Source organism: Trichomonas vaginalis, assembly GCF_026262505.1.
Source record: "Trichomonas vaginalis G3 chromosome Unknown ctg_88, whole genome shotgun sequence".
In the NCBI taxonomy this organism is placed as follows: domain Eukaryota; phylum Parabasalia; order Trichomonadida; family Trichomonadidae; genus Trichomonas; species Trichomonas vaginalis.
In genome coordinates this window covers 203-23,516 of record NW_026529175.1, presented here as the reverse complement: position 1 = coordinate 23,516, position 23,314 = coordinate 203, and the positions used below count along the sequence as shown (strand labels likewise).

Below are 23,314 nucleotides of genomic sequence, written 5' to 3'. Positions count from 1 at the left end.
TCGGTATTTGCATATTCATCAGCATATTTTGCATAACATGAATTTATTTTATCTTCTATATTTTTTAACGCAGTCTGTAGAGAAGATGAAAGGTCAACTTGTATTAGCTCAATTTCTTCCCACATTTTTCGTTTCCCTTCAGATATATAATCTATATGAAACCTTACAATAAATGGAAAACTTTTATCTTCTACAGACACAAACTTCATTCTACGAAAGCCAATAGCTTTTGTGACAGATGGGTCTCTTAGCCATCTAAGTGGGTAGTCAAAACGATAGCCTTCATGCTTTTACGGTCTCTGTCTCAAACTTTTGACCGACATTCGTAAAAAGTTCATCTAATGGTTTAGTTGTAGCAACTCTTGAATTTTCTTTTCTATTGGAAGCATATTTTTATCTAGAATAAAAATGTCGAAAGAAACAGCGTCTATGAGAGAAATACAACACAACCGACAACTCATTATGCAAGCTCTAAATAAGAACACAACAACTTTTCAAACTATTCTAAGATATCTGAGTCATTGAAAGAAGGAAACTTAAAACTGACGATAAACCCAATGACAGACGAGTTTCTGTTTCAAGACAGTAAGAACCATACTGTTTGTATAAATCCAACAAAAAGAACTTTAAACGAGAAACCTATAGATGAACTTCTTTTGAAGGCAGATATTGACAACAAAGCTGACAAAGAGTATGTCATTGAAAAAGTTCAAGAAGAACATGACAGAGCAGATGCAACATATGCAACGAAAGAACATACTCATCCTGACTAGCAGATAAAACATATGTTGACAATAAAATGTCAAGTGAAGTGACAAGAGCTGACAAAGAATATTTCTAAAAAGACTCATACACATACCATTGCAAATATTACAAACTTACAAGAAACCTTAAACAGGAAAAGTGACGTTGGACATACACACGATTTCTTCGCAACTGTTGGTATAGAAAATATTGCAGAACGGTTGAAGAACCTGATGGAACTGGTGGGGATGTATTAAATTGGAAACCTCCTAACTTTCCACAAGGTTTAACATCGGAGGATGACATAACAACGATGAAAGACATTAAATGTAGAAATGTCTATGTCATGGAGGATGAAAACAAAGTTAAATTCACTGCTCAAGATTTATATGATAAAAAAGCTGACAAAACATATGTTAACGATGAGTTAGATAAAAAAAGCTGACAAAACATATGTTAACGATGAGTTAGATAAAAAAGCTGACAAAACAGAGCTTCAAACGTTAAAGACAGAAATACTTCAAACACTATATCCTATAGGCTCTATTTATACGTCAATGAACTCTACCAGACCAGAAGTAGTACTTGGTTTTGGAACTTGGACTCAAATAGTCGACAGGTTTTTGTATTGTGCAAACTCTTCAAAGGAAACAGGTGGAAGTAAAACGATTTCAGGTGCAAATTTACCTGCGCACAGTCACTACATAAATTTAAGTACATCTGAAGCAGGTTTGCATAGTCATAGATTTTGGGATTGGTCAGGAATGACAAAAGGTAAAGGATATGATGTTAAAGAGGACGTTAAGTTGCTATAAATTGTTACTGGAGTAACACTGAGGTAGGAGGAAGCCATACACATCGCGTTTCAGGGTATACGCAAACAACGGGACAGAGTAAAGACTACATGCCACCTTACATGACAGTTTACGCATGGTATAGAAATGCTTAGTCGTCATTTTCAACTTCTTTAGCATATTCGTCAGGAGTTGTCTTATATTTGTTAGGAACTGTCTTTGAAAGTATATACCACCTTGAACTTTGACAAGTTTGAAACGAGGTCTGACAATAGTAGTTTTATCTTCTGCTTGCAGTGTGTACATTTTTGCCATGTTTGCCTAAAACTTCATTATTCTCTTGTATACTTTCTTCTATTTTTACGAACACGAATGCGAGTACCTGTCGAGTTCCCATTGTTGTCATAGTCAATAGTATTTTCATATGGGTCGCGTTTAGGTATTTCTATTTTTACTTTGTCACCTTTCTTAAGTTTGAAGCCTGGCATTCTTTCTTGTTTGTCTCTTTTGACTAAACTATTAAATATATAGTCTTTCTCTAAGTCGGGTTTTTCATTTCTTCGGGGGAGTGGTTTCCCAAACCTTTTTGTTTACGGCTATTGTAAATATTTAAAACTTGTCTCATCTTTGCCATGGAGAAGTGTCTATATTTGTCGTCATATGACATTTCATCTACCTCACCACCTTGTGGTTGATTTAAGTCTCTTAAGATTTTTATACAACTGTCAATGACACCAAGAGCAGAATGGTTTTGGTCGACAATGAAATATTGGTTTACATTTTTTTGAACGCAGATAGTTTTTAATATCGTCTGATTTGAAAGAACGTTCACAGTCAGATGTCAGTTTTGTTGGATGGTATTTGTCAACAAATATTGTCAAAGCAGTTTTCACATCTAAAATATTTTTGGACTGTAATGGTATGGCTTCACAGTATCTTGTGTTTTGACCGACAAATATTAGCCAGTATGGTGGTCCATCTTCTCTATACCTCGGAATGTTTTCCAAGATATCCATAAACCAAGCATTTGGTGTTGAACTAAAGATTTTTATCATGAGTGCTTTCTTTGTTGCCTTAGAAACATAGGGGTCCTTGTTTGGATTCGTCATTTTTACCCTATAAGAAATGGGTTTATTTGGCGCATTAGCAGGAGTTGCATCCAGATTTTTGCCCGCAGTGGGAACAATAGCCAGAGGTGCATTTGGAATTGGAAGGAAGATTTTGAGTACATTAGGTATACTTAAAGAGAAAGCACAACCTATTATACAAACTGTACAGAAAGGTTGGGATGTAGCACGAGATGCAGCAAATCTTATTCCAAATCCTGAAACAAGAGGAAAAGTTCAAGGATGGATGGACAATGTAGGAAGACAAGCAGGAAACTACTATAACAAAGCAAATGACTACTATAACCAAGCAGGGCACTACATGGACCAAGGGTGAAAGATTCTTTAACAGAGGATATAACCATGCACAACAGTGGGTAAACAACAACCAACCGCAACCGCCTCAAACGTGGGGAATGTAAATTTTTTTACTGAGATGAAATGAACAATACAGCATTGAGACAAATGGGCTCAAGATGGATTTGTCGGCTTCCAGCAGTTACACAACCACGTGTTTGTCAAGTTCTTCCTATACCTCAAGAAGTTTTAGACCGACTTAAAAAACCTAAACAACCAGTTGAAACAAACCAAACTAAAATTTTTTACTGAGATGAAATGACCGAAGAAGTTGAAACGGTAGATTTGACACCACAAACAAAAAGTTCAGAACCATTGTCAAAACCTGTCAAAGAACTTACAGATGAAGAGAAAAATTCAATAATAGAAAGTGCCAGGTCTGGAAATACAAACCCTAACTACAAAGTCACTTTTCATAGAAATGGAACGGCTAGTATCTCAAAAAGAAACAGACTCTCACAAATAAAATATTGAAGTCTGAAGGAGCTTTCGAGACAACAGATGGAAAAGTTTACTTCACTGACCAACAGTTCATTATAGAACATCTCATTGACTTAGAGTCGAAAATATTCTAAACTTTACAACAAACACAAAAAGTTGAAAGGAAACAAAAACAAATGGCATATGATATTTATGAAGATGTTGACGACACAACCATACCTGCAAGTGAGGTAAAGTCAGAGGAACCAAAAGTGACGAAAAACCGATAGAAGAAGGGAAGCCAAAAACTGAAGATAAACCAAAACCAAAGGTTAGTCAACCTTCATTAGCTGGTATGGTTGGCGTCAAAGACTTATGGCAGCCGGTGGTTACGTAAAGTAAAGAAAAAAAACATTTTTTTTATTTTTATAAAAATGCCCCCATATAGAATGGATAGAAAGTCTGCTAGAATAAAAGCAGAGTTAGAAAGATATGGTTGGAAAGTTTCGAAGAATTTTAAATATAGGAAGGGAAGACCCATAAAAGTCTATGACAAACTGTCTGGTCTTCGCTATGAAATGACTTGGAAACAGCGCGCGCCAATTATCCAAACAGACTAGAGAGGTTAGAAGAAGAACGTCTTATGGACATGCCTTTCGATGTTTCTGAACCTCAAGTTGAAGGACACGACGGCTTTGCCAGATTCTACTGGAAACACGACGAACAATTGCATCCTTTGAGAAGGAAAAAAGGAAAAGGTGAAGACAAACATGCTCCCATGGAAAGAACAAGATATGCATATGAAAAGTACGTGAAGTTAGAAGTCAAATTACATCTGGTCGAACCTTTACAGTAAACTTTGACGAAGGAAAGAACAAAGAAGGCTTCATGGGAGTACTTGCTGCCATACAAGACGGAAATAAGAAAGGATACAATCTCAGACTAACCGTAACAGATTTGGACGGTCATATATACTATGCACATGGCAATGTCACAACAGCTGCAATGCTTCTTGACGCTTTCAAGACTACAAAGAGAGAACAAATGGTTGACTCCGACTCAGACATTTTGAATGCAATTGAAGGAATTGCAAGTGTAAAATTTGAATGGTACCAACCTAACCCTCAAGCAGTCAGACAACATGCTGGATACTTCCCGTTCATAAATAAGTCTGACATTGACTTGACAAGGTATGGAATTTACAATTCAATTGAAACAATTGTCAATGAACCTTGTATTCTTACATGTCTCAGGAACTCTGGTCTTGTTACAGATGAGAAGATGAAGTATCTTGAGTCATGTGTGAAGACAAGGTACATTCTCAGAGGTCAATTGGCAAAAGTTGCACCGTTGGCAAATGTCAATATCCGAGTCAACATACCTACAGCTAAAGGTTCTTCACATGACGACTATGTTGTTGACAAAGACTTACCATGGTTGAAGATTGTAATTGTCCACAACCACTTCATGTTGAACGAAAGTCTTACAAACCCATTGTTCGGAAAAGGCAAGTGCAACATTGTCAGAGCTGTAAACATTCTTTTCGAGAAAGGTTTGTTGGAACCAATTCCAGATGACAAGCTGACAGAAACTTTTGTACCAAAAGACGAAACAAACTTTTCATTGTTAGCAAGACCAAAAGTTGTTCCAGACAAAGTTCTAGCACAAAAGAAGTACACAGTTCCAAAAGGAGTTGGATTGTTCGGATACCAACCTGAACCAGAAGAACTTCCAATGAGGTTGCAAGAACTTCAAGATGCTATAAACAAACTTCCATTGAGACATCCAATTGACGTCAAATTGTATTGGAGAGCATCTGAGTTAGGTCAGAAGGTTTTATATGAAACAGGTTGCTTCGACGATGTTTATGAGATAGCAGGCGAAGTTTCTCAGAAGATAAGAGACTCACTTGAATTTCCACGAACTGGACCCATTGGTTGCGACAAGTTCGACTCAGATGAAAAGATATACTATGTCGACCTTAACGCTGCGTACATGAGGTTCGTCCAATATATCCCGACTGGAATTCCAAACGAAGACGGTGAGTTCCCAGGAAGGAACTATACAGTTGGAAAAGTCATACAACAACTGTATGATATTAGGAAAGCTTCAAACCCCAAACTTGCAATGACACTCAAATTGCTTATGAATTCGACATGGGGATATTCCATTAAGAAACCTCAAAAGATGAAGAGTAAACACTATGAGAAGGTCGACAACTTTGTTGAAAGGTTCTCCCCTTTTGTTTTGAAATACGAATTTACTCAAGGTCAAGGTGGCTTAGTAACCACAGTAAAACCTATTGTCGAACATTGGTCTTACCCTCAGTTCGCAAAGGCAGTCCTTGACAACTACAACAAATTCTTCTCCGAAGTCAAATCCAAAGTGAAGGTTTACTATGAGAACATCGATGCGCTCATGACGAACGAAGAAGGCTATAACAAACTCATTGAAATGGGCATGGTCGGTGAAAAGATGGGTCAATTCAAATTGGACAAAATTTTCACCGAAGTTCATGTCCTCTCCAAGCGTAAGTACTGGGGCATACTTGAAGACGGCACAGAAATAAAACATTGCATGAAATAAAAAATTTTTATTCGAATTTGAATCGGACAGGTCGAGTTACACCATTCTTGGTCTCAAACTCATATATAACCTGTTTGTCTGTATTTTCGTCGACTATGGCACGAGACACGAACATTGACCAAACGGACAAAAAGTGTCATTTCGATGGTCCCGCAGCCAATCGCATTCGAGCACTTCGAAGAAGCCTTACGTTCCAAGGGAGAGGGTGTCTGGTGCAAGGCAGAGGTCATGAGACTCTACGAGCAGTACATCCTCAATGCCTGGGAGGACAAATCGTCCTTGGAATGGCAATTCTACCAACTCCTCTGGGACGACCTCCTACGCAACTGGGATGACGAAAGAGTCCAATTCAGAGGTCAGGAACTACTTGTCCAAATTATCCTTAATTTAAGCCGCTTACGCAACTAAAACTTAAATTTACTCGGGGTTTCCCCCTAAAATAAAATTTTTTTACTCTTAGAACCACTCGAGGTTCTCCTTACGGTTGTTGAGCTTGTCACCGTCAATGTGTCTGACCTTCGTCTCTTGTTTGGATTTGGAACCCATTGAATTGCGACAAGCTTGCCCATGGAGATTGAACCGTAATTCCGAAGGGTAAGGTTCAAGTGTCCCAAGTTGTTGAGAACTGGGGTAAGAACCTTGCCGGTCTCCTTGTTGCGGATTTGGTATGGGTAGGGTTGGGAAATTTCGTAAGTGTCATCGGCAACAAGGGTTGCCCAAACTTCCTCTTCTTCGTGTTTCTCTTCTTCCTCTTCTTCCTCTTCCTCTTCTTCGTGTTTCTCTTCTTCCTCGACAATTCCTTCGGCAATTCTGTGTTCACGAAGTACGGTGTTGGAGGTTCTGTCCTTTCCGAGTACCTTCCAGATGGCGTCTATCTCTTCGAAGAAACGGTAGATGAGTCTGGCAAGGTCTCGGTTCTCTCTCGCGTAAATGCGCAAGGTTTCCGTCAAATCGTTCAGGACTTTCTCATTGGAAGCTTGGTTCATGAGGAACTCACCTTTAAGTCCCTTCATCTCTTCCATAAGACTACTTTGGAGAGTCTTAACGGTGTTTGTCAGATGAGCTTTCAAATTCAAAATTTGAATTTGAACTGGGCGCTTGTCTGGCAACATTGAAAGGACATCTGCCATTGTGTTCGGCTTCGGTGCTTGTTCGGACATCGAAAAAATGAAGTGGTTTGAGAATGACGGTTTTACTTCAAAAAGCTTGTTATGACGGTTAAGTCATACAACAAGTTTAAAATAATATCTTGTTCTTCTTCTGAACGTTTGTTGTCTCTTCCGATAAAAGTTTCGAACATGAGAACCAAAAAACGTTTTTTGAGATTGCGGAAGAGTTCAGGCAAACGTTCATATTCTGGATATGTTGGGAGCAGTTCAAAACATCTGAGCTGACTTTCGGACAAAATTGGGACAATGTCAGAAAATTCATCTTTGGTCGGATTGCTTGAAGGTAAGTCCCTTACATGTAAGTAGCTCTGGTAAAGTCTTCTCATTTCTGCTAACTTTTGGAGTATAGCTTCGTAGTTTAGAAGTTTTAATTTTAATTGTCTTATTCCACTCTTTACTTCTAAACGGTAAGTATCCATGAGGTCAAGAGTAGCTTTGGTAGCTTTAAGTGGAGCTATTTGTTCCTTGACTTCTGCAATTTTGGTTGCAATTGTGGTTTGAGCTCCTTCAAGTTCGCCGTCTATGTCGTTCTCAACACCTTCAACCATAGCTTGAAACTCTTCATCGGTCCATTGAGTTTGGTGTGGGACGAATTTAACTTGCTTCATTCAAAAAATGAAAAAAATGTTTTTACTCAAAGCGTGCCATGTATATGGCTATAAGAAACTTACCAGAAGGCTTCTTCTTCACATGAGTCTTCGGCAACTTGAGAGTTCTTGTTGGAGTTGGGTCTGGAATTTCAATTCTCTCTCGAGCGCAACAACAGATGTCAGAATAACATTCCCCACTGTCTTTCTTGCCACCATAAATTGTGTATTGACCGAACTTGCATTTGCAGGAAGACCGGTCAATACAAGGTTCACAGTTGAAATAGTTGTACACAAACCTGTTGAGTACGAGTGTGAGTAAAAACATAAAAAAAGTGAAGTTAAAATGAGATGTTTACTGAATTGGTTGGATGTCGCCTTCTGAGGTTATGAAGAACGGCTGTCCAGAGTAGTGAAGTAGTGCTCTGAGAATTTGTGTAATTCGTGGAATTGGGCTCTCACGATATGGAAGTAGTATCCAAGGACGTTTCATGAAGAACTTCAAGAGGGCTTCTTTCTTCACATCCTTAATATCATCGAATGCAGTGCCTTCTGGAACTTGAATTGCAACACCTGTTTCAATTTCCAACTTTAAGACACTATTCTTGGACAACCAGAAGCCAATGGACTTGCTTGGTTTGCACTTGCTGAGATATTCCTTCACGGTTTCATTTACCTCAATTAGATAAATTGCTTCGTCTAAGGGGTCAAGCTCCATACTGAGTCAGTACAATATTGTACTTTTTCAAGACAATGTTGTACTTTTTCAAGACAATGTTGTACTTTTTCAAGACAATGTTGTACTTTTTCAAGACAATGTTGTACTTTTTCAGAACAATGTTGTATAAATTCAGTACAATGTCTCTCAAATTTGAGTACGGCTGTACTTTTTCAGAACAAGTCTTGAACTTTTTCAGAACAATGTTGTACTTTTTCAGAACAATGTTGTACTTTTTCAGACAATGTTGTACTTTTTCAAGACAATGTTGTACTTTTTCAAGACAATGTTGTACTTTTTCAAGACAATATTGTACTTTTTCAAGACAATATTGTACTTTTTCAAGACAATATTATATTGTTTCAGAACAAAGACGGTTAAGACACAAACGAATGTCCGACGTCCCACCTACTGAACCCGTTCCACAGCCAGAAGAACAGCATGCTCCAGCACCACAACAGGTTCCACCTCCACAAGGCTCCCACAGCAACCTCAGTTCCAACAAGGACCTCCGAATTACTACCAATTTCCACCTCAAGGTTACTACCCACCACAAGGCTTTCCAAACTACCCACCACAAGGCTTTCCAAACTACCCTCCTCAACCCATGCCTTACTTCCCTAACCCTTGGATGTTCATGTCAAACCCTCCACCCCAATTCAAATTCCAATCTCAGTCCAAGAGAGACCAAGAGTTCGAAGAAGGTCTGAACCGTTTACGCAAAGAGTATGCCACAGCCCCTATGGAAGAAGACAGGCTCTCACTCTCTTCCCTCAAATCGACCGATTCGACTCGTACCACAGATTCGGTTCGTGACCGTGAAGACTACCTCAAGCAGTCTGAGAGACTCTTCATCCTACAACCATTTACAACTGGAGCTCTCAAGAACATGCGCAATTACGAAGGTCAGACACCAGCTGGAGACCGTAAAACAGACGTACTCGCAAGAGCAGTCCAACTGGTCAAGACAAAGACCGAGATAGTCGACTTCATTCTTGCAGCTTGCCCATACAAGTAAAAAAATAAACAATTACGAGTTAAACTTTTTATCTTTCTTTTCTGAGTTGTTTAGAGCTGGTTTCTCTTGTAGAAACCTTTCGTACTCTTCCATGGTCATGTAATTGCGAATTTGGTACGCAATTCCAGGTTCGTTGTTTTTGAACCTTACGTATGTAACGCTTCCATCCTCCTCAGGGAAGTAAGCTGCTAACATCTGACCAAGTTTTCTCGGTGACTCGGAGCTCATAAAAATGTCACTTTTTAAACGTTAAGTTTTTAGTCTTATTTTACCCTTTGTTTACCCTTTGTTTGTCAAGGTAGTATTGGAGTGCAATTTCTCCAAATTCTCTGTGTCGGAGTTCTTCAGCATTTTCCAAGGTGTGCCTGGAGAACTCAAAGAAGTTGTCAAGAAGATACTGCCATGCTGCTCTTCTGAGTTCGTCGGTATTTTGGAAGTGTTGCACCTTCGAGTCTTCGGACATGAAAAAATAACACTTTTTCAGCAAAAATAATGTTTATGTTAGAATGTTAGATCTAACATGTTTTCTAACACGTTTTCTAACATGGTCTAAAACTCTTGAATTTTCATGAGTTTTCCCGAAATAAAAAATAAAGTTGGTTTTTTTAAAAAAATATTTTTTTATTTTGTATAAAAAATATGATTTCAACAATCGGCACAACAACAGTTCAAACAACTACAGCACCAAACTCGTTAGTTATGAATCCAACATCTATGTTGGTAGAGATGAAAAACTTCATTCCTTCTTCATATACTTTCGAAACAAAAATCCAGAAGATAAAGCAAGAACTTTTAACAAGTAATTTAGACTGTAGTGCGAAAGATGAAACAAATGAACAGTATCTTTATGAAATGCAGGACATTATTGACCATTTACCCAAATTGCCTGAAATCCAACAACAAAAACTCACTATTCCTGAATTCGACGAAATTGAAGTTAAAGTTACTGACTCAGTAGAAATAAAGAAGTTCATACGAAAGGTAAACTATGAGTTTCTAGGATTTCATTGCAACCATAAGGTTATGGACAAAGATTGCGACATGGTATATAAGAACATCTCTGACCTTTACAAATCCGAAGAATTTAAGACCTACGACAACTTTGTTTCATTAGTTGCAAAATGTGTTTGGGAAATAAGAGATAAAGATAGAAGAGGTAAGGTATGGAACGAACAAATAAGACCCGCTATGTTCGAGATGAAGAGAGCAATTGACGCCTTAGTTGTTTTAGCAGGTAAGGTTTCAGAATATAACGCAAAAATGAACCCGCAATGTTCTAAATGTAAAGCAGCAATGAGGAAATATAACTACTCAGTCAAAGAGATAGAAAGAATGAGAAACGACTATGCAGACTTAAAGAAAGAAGCAGAAAAGCCAGCAGAAGATAAAATGAACATGTTAGCATTTCTGAACAAAAACTATCCAACTGCTGACGATTTCCTTCTATCTGACGTCAAGAAGAAGTATAAAGAAACTTTCGGTATCGTTAAAACATTCGATGTACTGACAGAAGAAATAGAAGCTACGAAATTGTTTAGAGTCATGAACCATCGCAACATATACCATGTAAAACGCTTGTAAATAGTTATGTTAGAAAACATGTTAGAAAACATGTTAGATCTAACATTCTAACATAAACATTATTTTTATTGAATTCCGTATGAAATTTCATGAATTTTGTATGTTTTAGACCATGTTAGAAAACATGTTAGAAAACATGTTAGATCTAACATTCTAACATAAACATTATTTTTATTGAATTCCGTATGAAATTTCATGAAGAACAGCGAGTAGTGAAAAAACCCTGGTCGCCAAAACTCTTTATTTTTCAAGCTTGACTTTTTACAATTTGAACTTTGTTTGCGTAGATATGAATTCTGAAAGAAGTATGAGGGTCTTGTATGACTTTGTACTTCTCCCATAGTTCATGTCTGTCAAACTTACCTGCCATGGACTCTTTCATAAGTTCCATGAAATCGTCTTCGGACAATCCAGGGAAAAGTATGATATCAGTAAGTATTCTCTTTACATCCTTACTTAAACTCTTGGCTGTCTGTACACAAATGACAACTGAAATGTTAAAGTGTCTGAGCTTCTTGAGAATTCGACACATGTCTTGTTCTCTGTTCTTTAACAAAGGATGAGAAGCAAAGTCATCTAAGATAAGAAGACATCTATGAGGGTAAGTCTTCCAATCGTAAGATTGCAATTTCTTCGAAATGTATTCTATCTCTTTCTGTTTGTTTCTGAAGTGTTTCTTCTCTAATATTCTCTGCATTTCCTCATTTGGGTCTTTAAACTTCGAATTGACATACTCATTTATAGCATTGTACTTCAAAACTCTTCTTTGGTACTTCTTTATCCAATCTAACAACTCAGAGTCTTTTATACATACTAACTTAGACTTCTTTATAATATCTTTGAACGAATTGACGGTTTGGTCAAATTGACCAGAAGTACTACAAATGACAACTAACTCATAGAATGGGTTCTTCTCATCTAGTTCTTGTTGTTGTGCAGCCATTTTAAGATAAGTGAAAGTCTTACCCGACCCAGGTGGTGCAATTAGACCTGTTATACCATTCTGAGCAAATAAGAACTTGTCATGTATAGGCTTTATCTGAGCATTTTCTAACTTCCTCTTGTTCTTGTTTAAAACATTCTCAAATTTCTTGTCAATGTCAGCAAACTTTTTTTCTAACATATTTTTAGAAAAATTAAAAATTTTATCTTTTAGAAAATGTCTAGCGATTTCGCTATCTATATTCGAGACAAACTTTTCGACAGCAAAACATCTGTCGACCATAAAATCTTACATAGTGTCAACAAGAAAGGTGAATTTGTTCTAAAGTTCTGTTTCTGGGAATATGACAAGAACCATAAAACATTAAGCAGAGAAGTCTTTAAGTTTGTCAATGACAGACTTGTTGACAGAGATGACGCCGATTGGAAAGATGAAGTCCAACAAAAGTTCTTAGAATGCAAAGAAGACACATGCGCTGTTCTTGAAGATGAAATAGAAAACAGAATAGAAGAGCTATTAAAGGACAAAGACCTTTTACATAAATATGGTTGCGCCAAATTTGACATAACTCCACCAGAGAAGAAGAAGAAGAAGAGAGAAAAGAAAGAAAAGAAAGTAGAAGAAGAGAAGAAAGAGCCAGAGCCAGAGCCAGAGAAAAAGAAATTTGACATGTAAAAATAAAATTTTATTTTTAGAACATTTCTGGGTCAATGTCAATGTTCTCTTCCTCTTTAGGAGCAAACACTGGTTTAGACTCTAAAATCTTTTTACCCAATTTACCTTGAACTTCAACTATCTTAGACTCATAATATTCATAGTCGTCTGCTTTCTTTGGTTCATAAGGTATAACAAGTTTGTATGCTTTGCCTTCTTTAAGGTTTGAAAACCTTCTGTCAAAATTTTCTTTGACTGCTAACAAACCTTCTATGTCTAAGTCTTCAAATTTCGCACCATTTTTAGTCACAATAGCAAACTTAACTGGTTCGATGTTCCAAACTTTGTCAAATGTAGACTTTTCAAAATGGTAGAAGTAAACATTCAAATACGAATGGGTCTAGTTCTTCTTTGTCTGTCATGTACTTGTTGACTGAAATATATTTCGTCATCTTTTCTATCGGATAAAAAAATATTTTTTTAAAAACGTTTTAAAATGGTATGCCATATAGCTTCTTGAATTTGTTAAGAAATAGTCTAACGTATTTTCCATCTGTATCTCTAGCGTATACATAAGCATAGTCTGCCTTAGTAAAACATACTTGTAATTTTCTATAGTTTACGCCGGTATAAAAGTAGAAAGAGTCCTGTTCTTCGCTGTAGTAGTAAAACTCAAACGTATGCTTGCCATAGTCTGTAATTTCAATTGCTTCATCTTCTAGTTCGTCGACAAATTCGAATACTATATCTCCAAATTTGCTTTTGTTCTTATTGTTTTCAGAACCAGTGACCCAACGTAAGTTTTCAAGTCTATTGTCGTTTCTTATACGGTTTATATGGTCTACAAAAGGTAAATTGTTAGGATTCAGTATAAAATGAGTTGCAATGACAACATGTTTAAGATAGTGTTTTCCACCCATCTTCATATCAGCATATCCGTCATTTCGCTCCCATTCGCTTAAAACTCTTTTTGTCTTTTTGTTTCTGACTTCAAATGACTCACAACAGTGAATTTCATATTTCTCATCTAACAAACAAGTTTCCCAACGGTCTTCTCCAACAAACTCAGCGTACATTTCAAATAAAATAAAAATATTTTTTTTAAAATTTACTCAAAAAATTTTTCTTTGTATATACGCCATTCTGAACATCTAAAAGACTTTTGACATTTGCCAAGAATGTTCGTTTAGAGCTGTCATATAACCATACTCTTGACAATATTGTTTATGAATCGTACAATGACCTTTCATCTAAACACTCAAAGTAGTTCATCTATAAACAGTTCATATACACTCTTGTTTGCTTCTAACAATGTTTGTCTCTCTTCGGTATGTGGAATTTGTCTTGGATTGAACTTTGAAATATCTAATGTCATGAAATATGAGAACAAGTGGTTGTAAAAGTAGTGTCAAAGTTTCTGCTAAGTCGTCAAAATATTCTGTATCTTGCATATGAGAATCTGACGTTCTGACAACTACATATCTTCTGTCAGAACTTTCTAACTTCATCGGAACAACATTGTTTGAAACCATGATGAAGTTTGCAACATTTTCACAAACTCTTTGGTCTTTATATTTTCTTTCAACAACTCCAACTTTGTCTGTTATAAGACTCTTCAAAGCATCTGAGTTAAAACTTTTGTTGTATCTATACTTTGAAGTTCGTTACATACTATAAGTTTCATATTCTCTATTGAGAGTTAAATTTACCGCAGATGTTTTCTAAGTTTGTCATATTCGGTTCGAATAGCCCTCTAACAGTTTGCAAAGATATCTGTAAAGAAAGTGTTCTTACCTGTTCCTTGTTTTCCAATTATGATGAGAGCAGTTTCATTTTTAGCACTTGGATGTTGTAAGATGTTTGCAAACCAACATAAGATATACTCATAGACTCTTTCGTTTCCATTGCATATAATTTCTTTGACATGGTCTAACCAAGCTTCTATAACATTTTCTTTCCATTCTACTTGTTCGTATTTATATCCAGTGAAGATAGAATAGAAGTTTGGAGATGGTGTATAGAACTTTATACCACGAACTGAAAAATCTTCTAACTTTGACAATAAGATATCCCAAGCATCTAACATCTTCATACCAACTTGTACGACTTTTATTTTCTTAAGTTTCTGTCTACATTCTTGTTCTGAAACTATTGTTGCTCTTGGTTTGTTAAAGACAACATCCCATTCTTTCATGACATAACATTCTGGGGCAGAGTCGACATAAATGACTAAACGTTTCAAATTCTCGACTGCTTTGTTATAGTCTCTAAATGGACACATATTTCTGAACGCTTGGAAGTCATAAAAATCTGAAACGTCTATTCTGTACATTTTTATAAAAATAAAAAAAATATTTTTTTTATTCTTGACTTTGTTGTTGCATTTGTTCCATTTGTTGCATTTGTTGCATTTGTTGTTCTTGAGCTATTTGTTGTTGAAGTTGTTCTTGTAGTACAATACTTTCACCAGTTGCATCTTCCAATTCGAAACTTTCTGCCGTCATTGACAAATACATAGGACATAAAAGTTTTACAGGAACAAAGTTTGCGTCAACTAAGGTTAAGTTTATGTTTGCTAAAGTGTTTGAGTTTACTAAAGCTGAAAACTCTGCATTCGAATGAACAATAGGCAAACCAGCAGAGAAAGTGTTGTTTATACGCATGAGTATCTTTTGGTCATAGTAGTTTCTGTCGACATTCGAATACACTTTGAACCTAAGTTTGAAACAATATATAAAATAGGTGTACTTAAAGTCAATGGAACAGAACCTTGTATGACACCTTTTCCTGTTATAGGAAACTGTTGGTAGTAAAAACCAGATATAAGTTTTGTATTATAGCTCATATCGTTTATACTAAACTCAGTCGGACATCCAAACATAATGAAACCTGCTCTAGTTGCAGCACATGTTACATCCGTCCTTAAAGTATTAAATAAGTCAACAAAACCTGTTGGTGGTATATCTGAGTAAGTATCTTCAAAGAAGTATTTTTTACCATTCACAACAACAAAGTCTTCTGGTGTCAAAAGAGCAAAACAGGCTTTAGTCGTCATCGTGTTTAAGGTCAGTTTACAATATCGTCCTTGAGGACTTTGTAAGTTTGTTGTTATAGAATTATATGACTCAGGGTTTTTAGTCGTAATAGTATAAACCACTATGTCTTCTGCCATTTACTTAGCAAGTAAATTTTAATGAAATGTTGTGGTCGTCAAATATTTTTATGACGTCTGGGAAACTATATTTTAAGTTCAACGTTTCACCTCCTTTCATAACGTATATCTTGTCAATGACATTATATGAAACACCACAGCAACAATGTCGGGTTCTATTTCTTTGATGTTTATATCGTCTGCCTCTGTCAAAAGTTTCAATAGTTCTTTCAAAATTTCATGAGGTGCGATGACATATGAGTTCACTTTTACAGGGTTGTGTTCAACCAAGTTTAACATTATACCCAAAGCTTGACAAATCTTCTCCTGAGTTTTAAGTTTGTCTTTAAGTTGTTGGTAGTCGTTTCGAATATCTGCAACAGAACTTAAGTCTCTGCTAACTTCAGGGTATGTTGGTTGTTCTTTTACAGGAACTATTGTTATACCATCTTCGTCTTCGTATGGTTTCCCCACTTCAACATCTCTTTCTTTGACATTGACAACAACACTTTGACTGTTTGTTTGAGTTGGTGAATTTAACTTCACATCTGCCACCGCCATTAAACCTTTTGAAACACTTACGCTTCTATTTTTCGGAAATGACATTTTACTTAGAATAAAAAGATGGACGTATTGAGTATCTCTTCGAATTGAAGCAGAACAAAGTTTACACACACAAACAATACAAATACATTGACAGAATAGTTCTTTATACAAACAATGGAAAATGTTATAGAATAGCAGTCTTTGCTGAACCAAAATATTTTCATAAAGCAAAGAAAGTTGGTATAACGAAATGGTGAAAGTTCTTGAAGCAGACAAAAATATAACAACAAAACTGACCGATATTTCTAAAGGTAAGTTTATAATACAATATTATGTCAAAACTGGCGTACTGTCAATATTTGACGGAGAGAAGTCAGTTCAAGAACAACTTACTGACCTGCTGCCAAAATCTGCTCGATGGAAGCTGTCGTTATACCAATCTGAGGAGCCCCAGCAGGTTTCATCGAACGAATCTTCAAAAGAGCATCTTCCGTGAAAAGTGCTATTGGTTTTGTAAACTTCTTTGCTTTCATTCATCTGGACCGTCTCTGTCACCAGTATATTGTATTTGAACAGTACCAACAGTTGAAATACCACCCATAAAGTCTTCTGAGTCAGCAAATGGAATGCCAAGCCAAAAGTTTGAACGGTCTCCATTTGTATATTGAGTTTTTTGAGCTCCTGTATGAGTCCATACTTTCACATATGGCATAATAGAACTTTGCATTTCAGGGTTAATGGTTGTTGTGAAGTTGTTGTTAAAGTTCATAGCATCTAATGTCAAGTTGTATGACCTCATATCCTCAACTGTAGAATATTCTTCTCTTGGATAATATTTGCCATCTATGTTTATATGGTATTTAATACCAGGGTTGTAGAAGCAAGAATAGTCATTTATAGTTCGTCTGAACAGTACAAACATAGTATCTGCATGTTTCATTGCAGTTGTTAAAGCAATATCTGTTCTTGCACCTGGGTCAGCACTTTGGTTTCCAACTTCACCTGCAAAGTCTTTGACAGATATTTGGTGTATAGGGAACATAAGTGGAACTGCAATATATTTGGCAGCTAAAGCATTTGAAATATCTGGGTCCAACATATAGACTGCAAGTCTGCTTTCTATTCTCTTGCATTCAAATTTTTCGCATGTGAACTTAACTGGGTCCCAAGCATCTCCAGCAGCATTGAAATAATAGTTTACTTCAGTGTTGAGGTTTGAGAAACCAAAGTCTAAGTCAACTTTGTTTTTGCAAAAGTCGGCGAATGACATTTTATTTGTTCCCACTACTTCTGTAAGAGTGAATGGGTCTTGTGTTGGTGCAATGACTAAGTTATTTTTGCTTGGAGTAAGTTCGATAGAAATTTTTCCTGCCCAGTTTGGCAAGTATCTTAAAAACCTGAAGATGAGGAAAGATGACAAAGGAACTCTAAGTTTCAGTTTTACTTTGGTTACTGCTGCTGCAGTTTGTCCAGAAAGGTTAACATAAACTCCTGGAACGTTAGGGTCAAGTCTTCTTATTTTCTCAATAGTTGCATACTGGTCTGTTTGTTCTCTAGCTTGTGGTTGTACTGAGTTTCTCAAAGCGAACCATTCATAGTTTGCCCATGTTACTGTTTGAACTAAGTCAGAGTTAGAATATATCTTATATCCCATGAAAACTTCTGGAGCATATTGGTATCCGACATAGAAAATTCCATTGCAACCTTTCTTGTCAGACAACTTGGCAGAAGGTTTTATTTCAATGTCTTGTTCCACGTATAAGAAAGAGTTGTCAATAGAAATTATATGAAACCTGTCGCAAGCAATATCTACTGTTGTTGAAGAACCTTCTCCAAACTCACCTACGTTTCCATAAGAAACAGCAGTTGTATATTCGTAAGTTCCAGGAACTATTTCTGACCTTCTAATGGCATTGTCGCATTCGTTATACCATTCGGAAACATTTCCGTTCATGGCATCCAAAACTGTTGGCGTTATATTCTGAGCGGCGTACATTTCATATGAGTAAAAATATAGAATAGTTGGATTTATATGTCATAATAGAACCCACTCCGACCAAGCTTTACTTTCTTCCTGACTGAGTTTTTAACTCTTCTTTTTCCTTCATTGCCCTCTGCTTGAAGTTGTTGCATCTTTGCATTATGTTCATCTAGTATGTTGCAAATTTCCCATGTCCTTTTTGCCTTTTGGCTCTGGTCGCCCATCTCAGGTAACCTATATCCTAGAAAGAGTTTGTCATAGTCTGTATTTGAGTCTTCGCGTATTGTTTGCATGACTCTTTCCTGAGTTTCAGGTTCAAGCTCTTCAAACAGTGCCTGTCCATATGGAATAAGCTCGTTTCCAAATATATGTTTTTGTAGCCATTCTGGTTTTCTTTCCATGTTACCAACAATATCTTTTGTGAATGGGAAAGCTTTTACCCAATCTTTCAGTCTTTCGTCATTTATTTCTGTAGTTGGTTTTATTTTGTCAAGGAACATGTTTTTCAATACTAACATTTCATTTGGTACTGTCCATTTGAGTTTTCTTAAATATTCATCCCTTCTCGGTTCATTGTCTGCAAAGTAAGTTTTTATGACATTTTGTAAACTTTCGTTTGCAAGGTCATGTACAATAGGTTCTCTTCCTTCTCTCTCCCTAACTTTCTTTCTAAACTCTTCACCAAATATACCATCTCTATGGTTCTGTGTAGTTCTTTGAGATAAATGTTCTAGAACGTCAGGTGTTATATTTCCATCAGCCATGTTCATTTCATACTGGTCCAAAATATCTGCATCTTTCATATCTTTCAATGGCATTAAAGCCGCGCTGAAAATACCAGCTATATCTCGTTCACCATTCGCTTCCATTGCGTCTACAACTTCTTGGAATTGAGGTTGTAAGTTTATGAACCACCTATCCGAATTAGCTTTATGACCCCATCTCATTGTAGTTCCATCGTCTGCAGAAACAAAAGTAGGTTTGTTTCCATATTGGCTAGGTTCTGAATGAACTTTAAACAATGTTTCATTTCTATATGTTTTCTTGAAATTTAACCTTTTATCTTCACCGAGTTCATCCGAAGATTGAACGTTAAATGCTCGTAAGTAAAAAGGGTTGTTGTATTTGTGTACATTTTTTTTCAGTACTTCCATTCTATGCTGAATATTTTCATCTGGTGTTGGAGTCTTTTGTATGTCGGCAAACATTTTTCGATATTCTTCTACTATGTCAGCCGAATCTTTCTTAGACTCTTGGAAAGATTCCATATTCACCTCATGCTCTTGTTGAGGGTCAAGATTTTTCGGCTGTTCCAAATCTTCATCTAGTTCTGTGAAGTTAGTTTCCAAAGGAGTGACTTGTTCGTTTCCTTCAGGCTCTTCTAGCTGTTGTTGCTGAACTATTTCTTCCATGTCTGGTTGTATCTGAACTTCTTCCTGTGGAGTTTCTTGTACCTCATCTGCTGGCATTTCATATATTCCGAGACCGTTTTCAACAATTTCCCTATCTACGTCATCCGCATTCATAAGCTTTTGTTCTTTCGTTCCGTCTCTATTTTTTACGCGTTTCATGACGAAAGTTGTATTGTCATTTAGCTCTGACATCAAATATCTCGGAGTAAATTCGTTCATGTCATTTGGATGATATGCTATTAAATCATATCCCTTAGCGAGCTTGTATTTTCCAGGTTTGAAATTATATCCCATTTGGTGCTGAGTCATAAAGCTAAATAGGTTCGGGTCAGTATTTCCATCCTTGAACTTTCAATAGCTTCTTTATATCTGTCACTAAAGTCAATAGTATCTGGGAAACCACACTCTTCTTTAAGCATTTTTAAGAATTCTTGGTTTCCTTGTTCTCTACTTCTTTTATGTCCTTGCTCTGTTTGTGGTTGTTGTGCTGGTTGTGGAGGTGGTTGCTGTGCTGGTTGTTGTTGTTGTGCTGGATTTTGAACTGTTGGTTGTTGTGCAGGGTTTTGAACTGTTGGTTGTTGTGTTGGTTTTGGTGCATGCCTGTGTCTGTGTCCATGTGACGATGTAAATGTTCTAGGTAGTCCTGGTGCAGGTGCTTCTCTTGGAGGGTTTGGTGGTATATAAGTTCCACCAGCTGGCACATATGTTCCATCTGCAGCGTAATGTCCTACCTGACTTTTCGTTCTTAAGAAAGCATTTACTAGGTCTGTTTTGGTCTGTTGTAACTCTTTTTCTTGACTTTTCACAACAGTTGCTCTAACGGCGTCATAGGCACTTTGAACTGCCTGTCTCGTTGCTGCATCTGTTATTTTCGTCATATTTTGTGCTACTTCTTTTAACTCGTTGTCGAAACCTTCAGACTTCAGTTTCTTTCCAGATGAGAAGTCGTTCACTTGTTTCACCTTACTATGAAGAGCTTCGAAGGCGTTCTTAAAGTCAGCATTTGTTAAAGCTTCATTTGAACTGTCTTCATCCGCTTGTATTTTTGTCCTTATTGACCCTATGAGTTGGGCTGCTTTAGCGTTGGCTTGGGCATCTAACCAGTCATTGTTAGCTTTTATATATTCTGAGCTTTTCATTGCCTTTTGCATAGCCGCGTCGTTATTTTTACTTTCTTGTGCTAAGTTTTCATACTGTACGGTTTGGTTTTGCAACTGTAAAAGTTTTTCTGCCTTTACATTTGCTTCAACTTCTTTTTTATACTCATCGCTATCCATATATGTCTTCAGGGCTTTTTGTTTTATTTCTTCATCTTTCAGTACTTTATATTGAGTAGTATGGTTTTTCAAATTTATGACATCTTGTTCCATTTTTGCTACTTCTGCTGCTTTTTCTGACACTTTTTTCGCATATTCCTCTGTACTTAGTTCTTTCAGTTGTTCTTCTTTCTTCTTTTTCTCTACGTTTAACTCATTGAGTTTCTTTGTGTGTCTGTCATATTCTAGTTTCTTTTCGTTTTCACTTATTTGTTTCTGTATGTCTATGTTTGACTTTTTGACATCTGTTATTTGATTTTTGAGTGAACTCAAATTCATTTGACTTTGAGGGTTATAAGCTGTTCCGTCTGCAGCTCCACCATAGCCTGCCATTTTCGCTAAAAGTGCCGCTCTTAAACCTCCACTCTGTGCACCAATAACTCGGTTTAAAAGCATAGGGTTGCTTGACATTTGTTGCAACATAGTGGGGTCATTCAGCATTTGTTGTTGCAACTGTTGTTGTGGTGTCAGTTTTACTATTGGATGTTTCAATGCTCCCTTCCTCTTACGTATATTCTTACGTAGCTTACGTGGCATTTTAAGTGAAGTTAAAAACATTTACGATGAAGAAGTTTCGACAAAACATTTACGATGAAGAAGTCTTGACAAAACATTTACGAAGAAGTCTTGACAAAACATTTACGAAGAAGTCTTGACAAAACATTTACGAAGAAGTCTTGAAATTTCATGAAATTTACAGCAAAAAAAAAGTTTATGTTAGAATGTTAGATCTAACATGTTTTCTAACACGTTTTCTAACATCGTAGAAAACTCTTGAAATTTGGTCATTTACGCTCATTACGAAGAAGTCTTGACAAAACATTTACGATGAAATCTTGACAAAACATTTACGATGAAGAAGTTTCGACAAAGCATTTACGATGAAATCATGAGTTTTCTACGATGTTAGAAAACATGTTAGAAAACGTGTTAGATCTAACATTCTAACATAAACTTTTTTTTTGGTCATTTACGCTCATTACGAAGAAGTCTTGACAAAACATTTACGAAGAAGTCTTGACAAAAAAGTCAACGGCTGGTCGGCTGGGGTTCGGTCCTCCTCTTGGGTCTTGGGAAAAATTTCTTATGGGCTGGAAGCCCTCCGAATAAAAACTTCATTTATACTAAACATCTTCAGGGCTAGAAGGCACGAAGTGCCTGGAAGCCCCACTACCTTTTTTTTTTTTCTTTTTTTTTTTTTTTTTTTTTTTTTTTTTTTTTTTTTTTTATTTTAACTTGGGTGAGTGATCACAATTACATCTTTAACTTGGTGATATAATCATATTTTCAGAATATATTATGAAATTTAAGCCATTAAGCAATTTTAATACTATGTAACGCATGTACATACAATACATACTCTATTATAGTCACTCATATTTCATTTTCTTTTCTTTCAAATTAGGATATTAACGAAAAATATATAAAATACTGATTTGAATACCGATTAATAATTTGCAATATTCATATAATATCATTATTATAAAATTAATGAATAATTTTAGATAATCTGGAATTCCATAAATCTCTTATAGATTTCTAAGTAGACTCAATAACAATCCATGGTATATCTGCAATTTAATCAGAAATCTGTCGAGCAGATATTTCTGGCGTGCACATTTTCTTGGGCCATGGAATAAAATAAACTATTCAAAATATCTTCCAAAATGAATTTCTTAAATTCAAAATTTTCAATGATTCTGAAAATATATATATTCCTTATATGATTATGAATGATTTTACATTAAAAAACATTTTGCCTTGAAAAAACTTCTTCTTCTATTCAAACCTTTATAATGATTTTTTTAATGAATACAGCCTTCACATTTAATTCGAGCATATTTTTATTAACTTCCAAAAAGTGGTTATTAATTTCTTTCTTTCATAAAATCTCTTAATTCAATTCAATTTTGAGAAAGTTGGAAATTACGGAGTCTCATCACACTTTTCAATGCTCGATTTTTAAAAACTGTTTAAAAATGGAGCTTATATTGAAATAGTGTAGAGACTAAAAATTACCACAGACTATTTCAGAGGATTGAGTTGCCACTCAATCCTCTGAAAAGTCTGAGGTAATTTGCAAAATTCCCGAAAGAAATTTCCAGGTGACGATTATGTATGTATCATTGCTATATATATATCTTAGAAAAGGTATGAAAATACATCTAAGGGTATAATCACATATTTTGGCAGTGAAGAAATAGGAGTAAAAAAATCCAAAAAAGTTTCAT

General features: G+C 36.1%; 9 protein-coding genes and 12 pseudogenes across 21 annotated transcripts, besides 1 other annotated feature; 7 read left to right on the top strand and 14 right to left on the bottom strand.

Annotated features, from left to right (window-relative positions):
* Positions 1–22,289: part of a mobile genetic element that runs on past the window's edge.
* On the top strand, positions 2,664–2,961 carry TVAGG3_1071830 (annotated as a pseudogene). Its single transcript has one exon. A coding segment is annotated over exon 1 (298 nt).
* On the top strand, positions 3,086–3,240 carry TVAGG3_1071820 (annotated as a pseudogene). Its single transcript has one exon. A coding segment is annotated over exon 1 (155 nt).
* Positions 4,889–5,769, top strand: TVAGG3_1071810 (annotated as a pseudogene). The gene has a single exon. A coding segment is annotated over exon 1 (881 nt).
* On the top strand, positions 6,152–6,415 carry TVAGG3_1071800 (uncharacterized protein; the record flags this gene model as incomplete). Its single annotated transcript, XM_051256406.1, has 1 exon — positions 6,152–6,415. The coding sequence occupies one exon, from the start codon at positions 6,152–6,154 to the stop codon at positions 6,413–6,415; it is 264 nt and encodes an 87-aa protein (XP_051076373.1).
* Positions 6,803–7,167, bottom strand: TVAGG3_1071790 (annotated as a pseudogene). Its single transcript has one exon. A coding segment is annotated over exon 1 (365 nt).
* On the bottom strand, positions 7,473–7,784 carry TVAGG3_1071780 (annotated as a pseudogene). Its single transcript has one exon. A coding segment is annotated over exon 1 (312 nt).
* TVAGG3_1071770 (uncharacterized protein) lies at positions 7,807–8,091 on the bottom strand (the record flags this gene model as incomplete). Its single annotated transcript, XM_051256405.1, has 1 exon — positions 7,807–8,091. One exon carries the CDS (start codon positions 8,089–8,091, stop codon positions 7,807–7,809), a length of 285 nt encoding a protein of 94 aa, XP_051076372.1.
* Positions 8,119–8,481, bottom strand: TVAGG3_1071760 (uncharacterized protein; the record flags this gene model as incomplete). The annotated part of the gene is made up of 1 exon (XM_051256404.1): positions 8,119–8,481. The coding sequence occupies one exon, from the start codon at positions 8,479–8,481 to the stop codon at positions 8,119–8,121; it is 363 nt and encodes a 120-aa protein (XP_051076371.1).
* Positions 9,224–9,499, top strand: TVAGG3_1071750 (uncharacterized protein; the record flags this gene model as incomplete). The annotated part of the gene is made up of 1 exon (XM_051256403.1): positions 9,224–9,499. The coding sequence occupies one exon, from the start codon at positions 9,224–9,226 to the stop codon at positions 9,497–9,499; it is 276 nt and encodes a 91-aa protein (XP_051076370.1).
* Positions 10,214–11,080, top strand: TVAGG3_1071740 (organellar and viral DNA polymerase type B; the record flags this gene model as incomplete). Its single annotated transcript, XM_051256402.1, has 1 exon — positions 10,214–11,080. One exon carries the CDS (start codon positions 10,214–10,216, stop codon positions 11,078–11,080), a length of 867 nt encoding a protein of 288 aa, XP_051076369.1.
* On the bottom strand, positions 11,346–12,203 carry TVAGG3_1071730 (annotated as a pseudogene). Its single transcript has one exon. A coding segment is annotated over exon 1 (858 nt).
* TVAGG3_1071720 (uncharacterized protein) lies at positions 12,240–12,698 on the top strand (the record flags this gene model as incomplete). The annotated part of the gene is made up of 1 exon (XM_051256401.1): positions 12,240–12,698. One exon carries the CDS (start codon positions 12,240–12,242, stop codon positions 12,696–12,698), a length of 459 nt encoding a protein of 152 aa, XP_051076368.1.
* Positions 13,169–13,753, bottom strand: TVAGG3_1071710 (His-Me finger endonucleases family; the record flags this gene model as incomplete). Its single annotated transcript, XM_051256400.1, has 1 exon — positions 13,169–13,753. One exon carries the CDS (start codon positions 13,751–13,753, stop codon positions 13,169–13,171), a length of 585 nt encoding a protein of 194 aa, XP_051076367.1.
* TVAGG3_1071700 lies at positions 14,472–15,009 on the bottom strand (annotated as a pseudogene). The gene has a single exon. A coding segment is annotated over exon 1 (538 nt).
* On the bottom strand, positions 15,038–15,193 carry TVAGG3_1071690 (uncharacterized protein; the record flags this gene model as incomplete). The annotated part of the gene is made up of 1 exon (XM_051256399.1): positions 15,038–15,193. One exon carries the CDS (start codon positions 15,191–15,193, stop codon positions 15,038–15,040), a length of 156 nt encoding a protein of 51 aa, XP_051076366.1.
* Positions 16,175–16,389, bottom strand: TVAGG3_1071680 (annotated as a pseudogene). The gene has a single exon. A coding segment is annotated over exon 1 (215 nt).
* On the bottom strand, positions 17,295–18,028 carry TVAGG3_1071670 (annotated as a pseudogene). The gene has a single exon. A coding segment is annotated over exon 1 (734 nt).
* On the bottom strand, positions 18,403–18,648 carry TVAGG3_1071660 (protein of unknown function, DUF4106 family; the record flags this gene model as incomplete). Its single annotated transcript, XM_051256398.1, has 1 exon — positions 18,403–18,648. The coding sequence occupies one exon, from the start codon at positions 18,646–18,648 to the stop codon at positions 18,403–18,405; it is 246 nt and encodes an 81-aa protein (XP_051076365.1).
* On the bottom strand, positions 18,796–19,623 carry TVAGG3_1071650 (annotated as a pseudogene). The gene has a single exon. A coding segment is annotated over exon 1 (828 nt).
* Positions 20,219–21,137, bottom strand: TVAGG3_1071640 (annotated as a pseudogene). The gene has a single exon. A coding segment is annotated over exon 1 (919 nt).
* On the bottom strand, positions 21,166–21,620 carry TVAGG3_1071630 (annotated as a pseudogene). The gene has a single exon. A coding segment is annotated over exon 1 (455 nt).
* Positions 22,290–23,314: the final 1,025 nt, after the last annotated feature.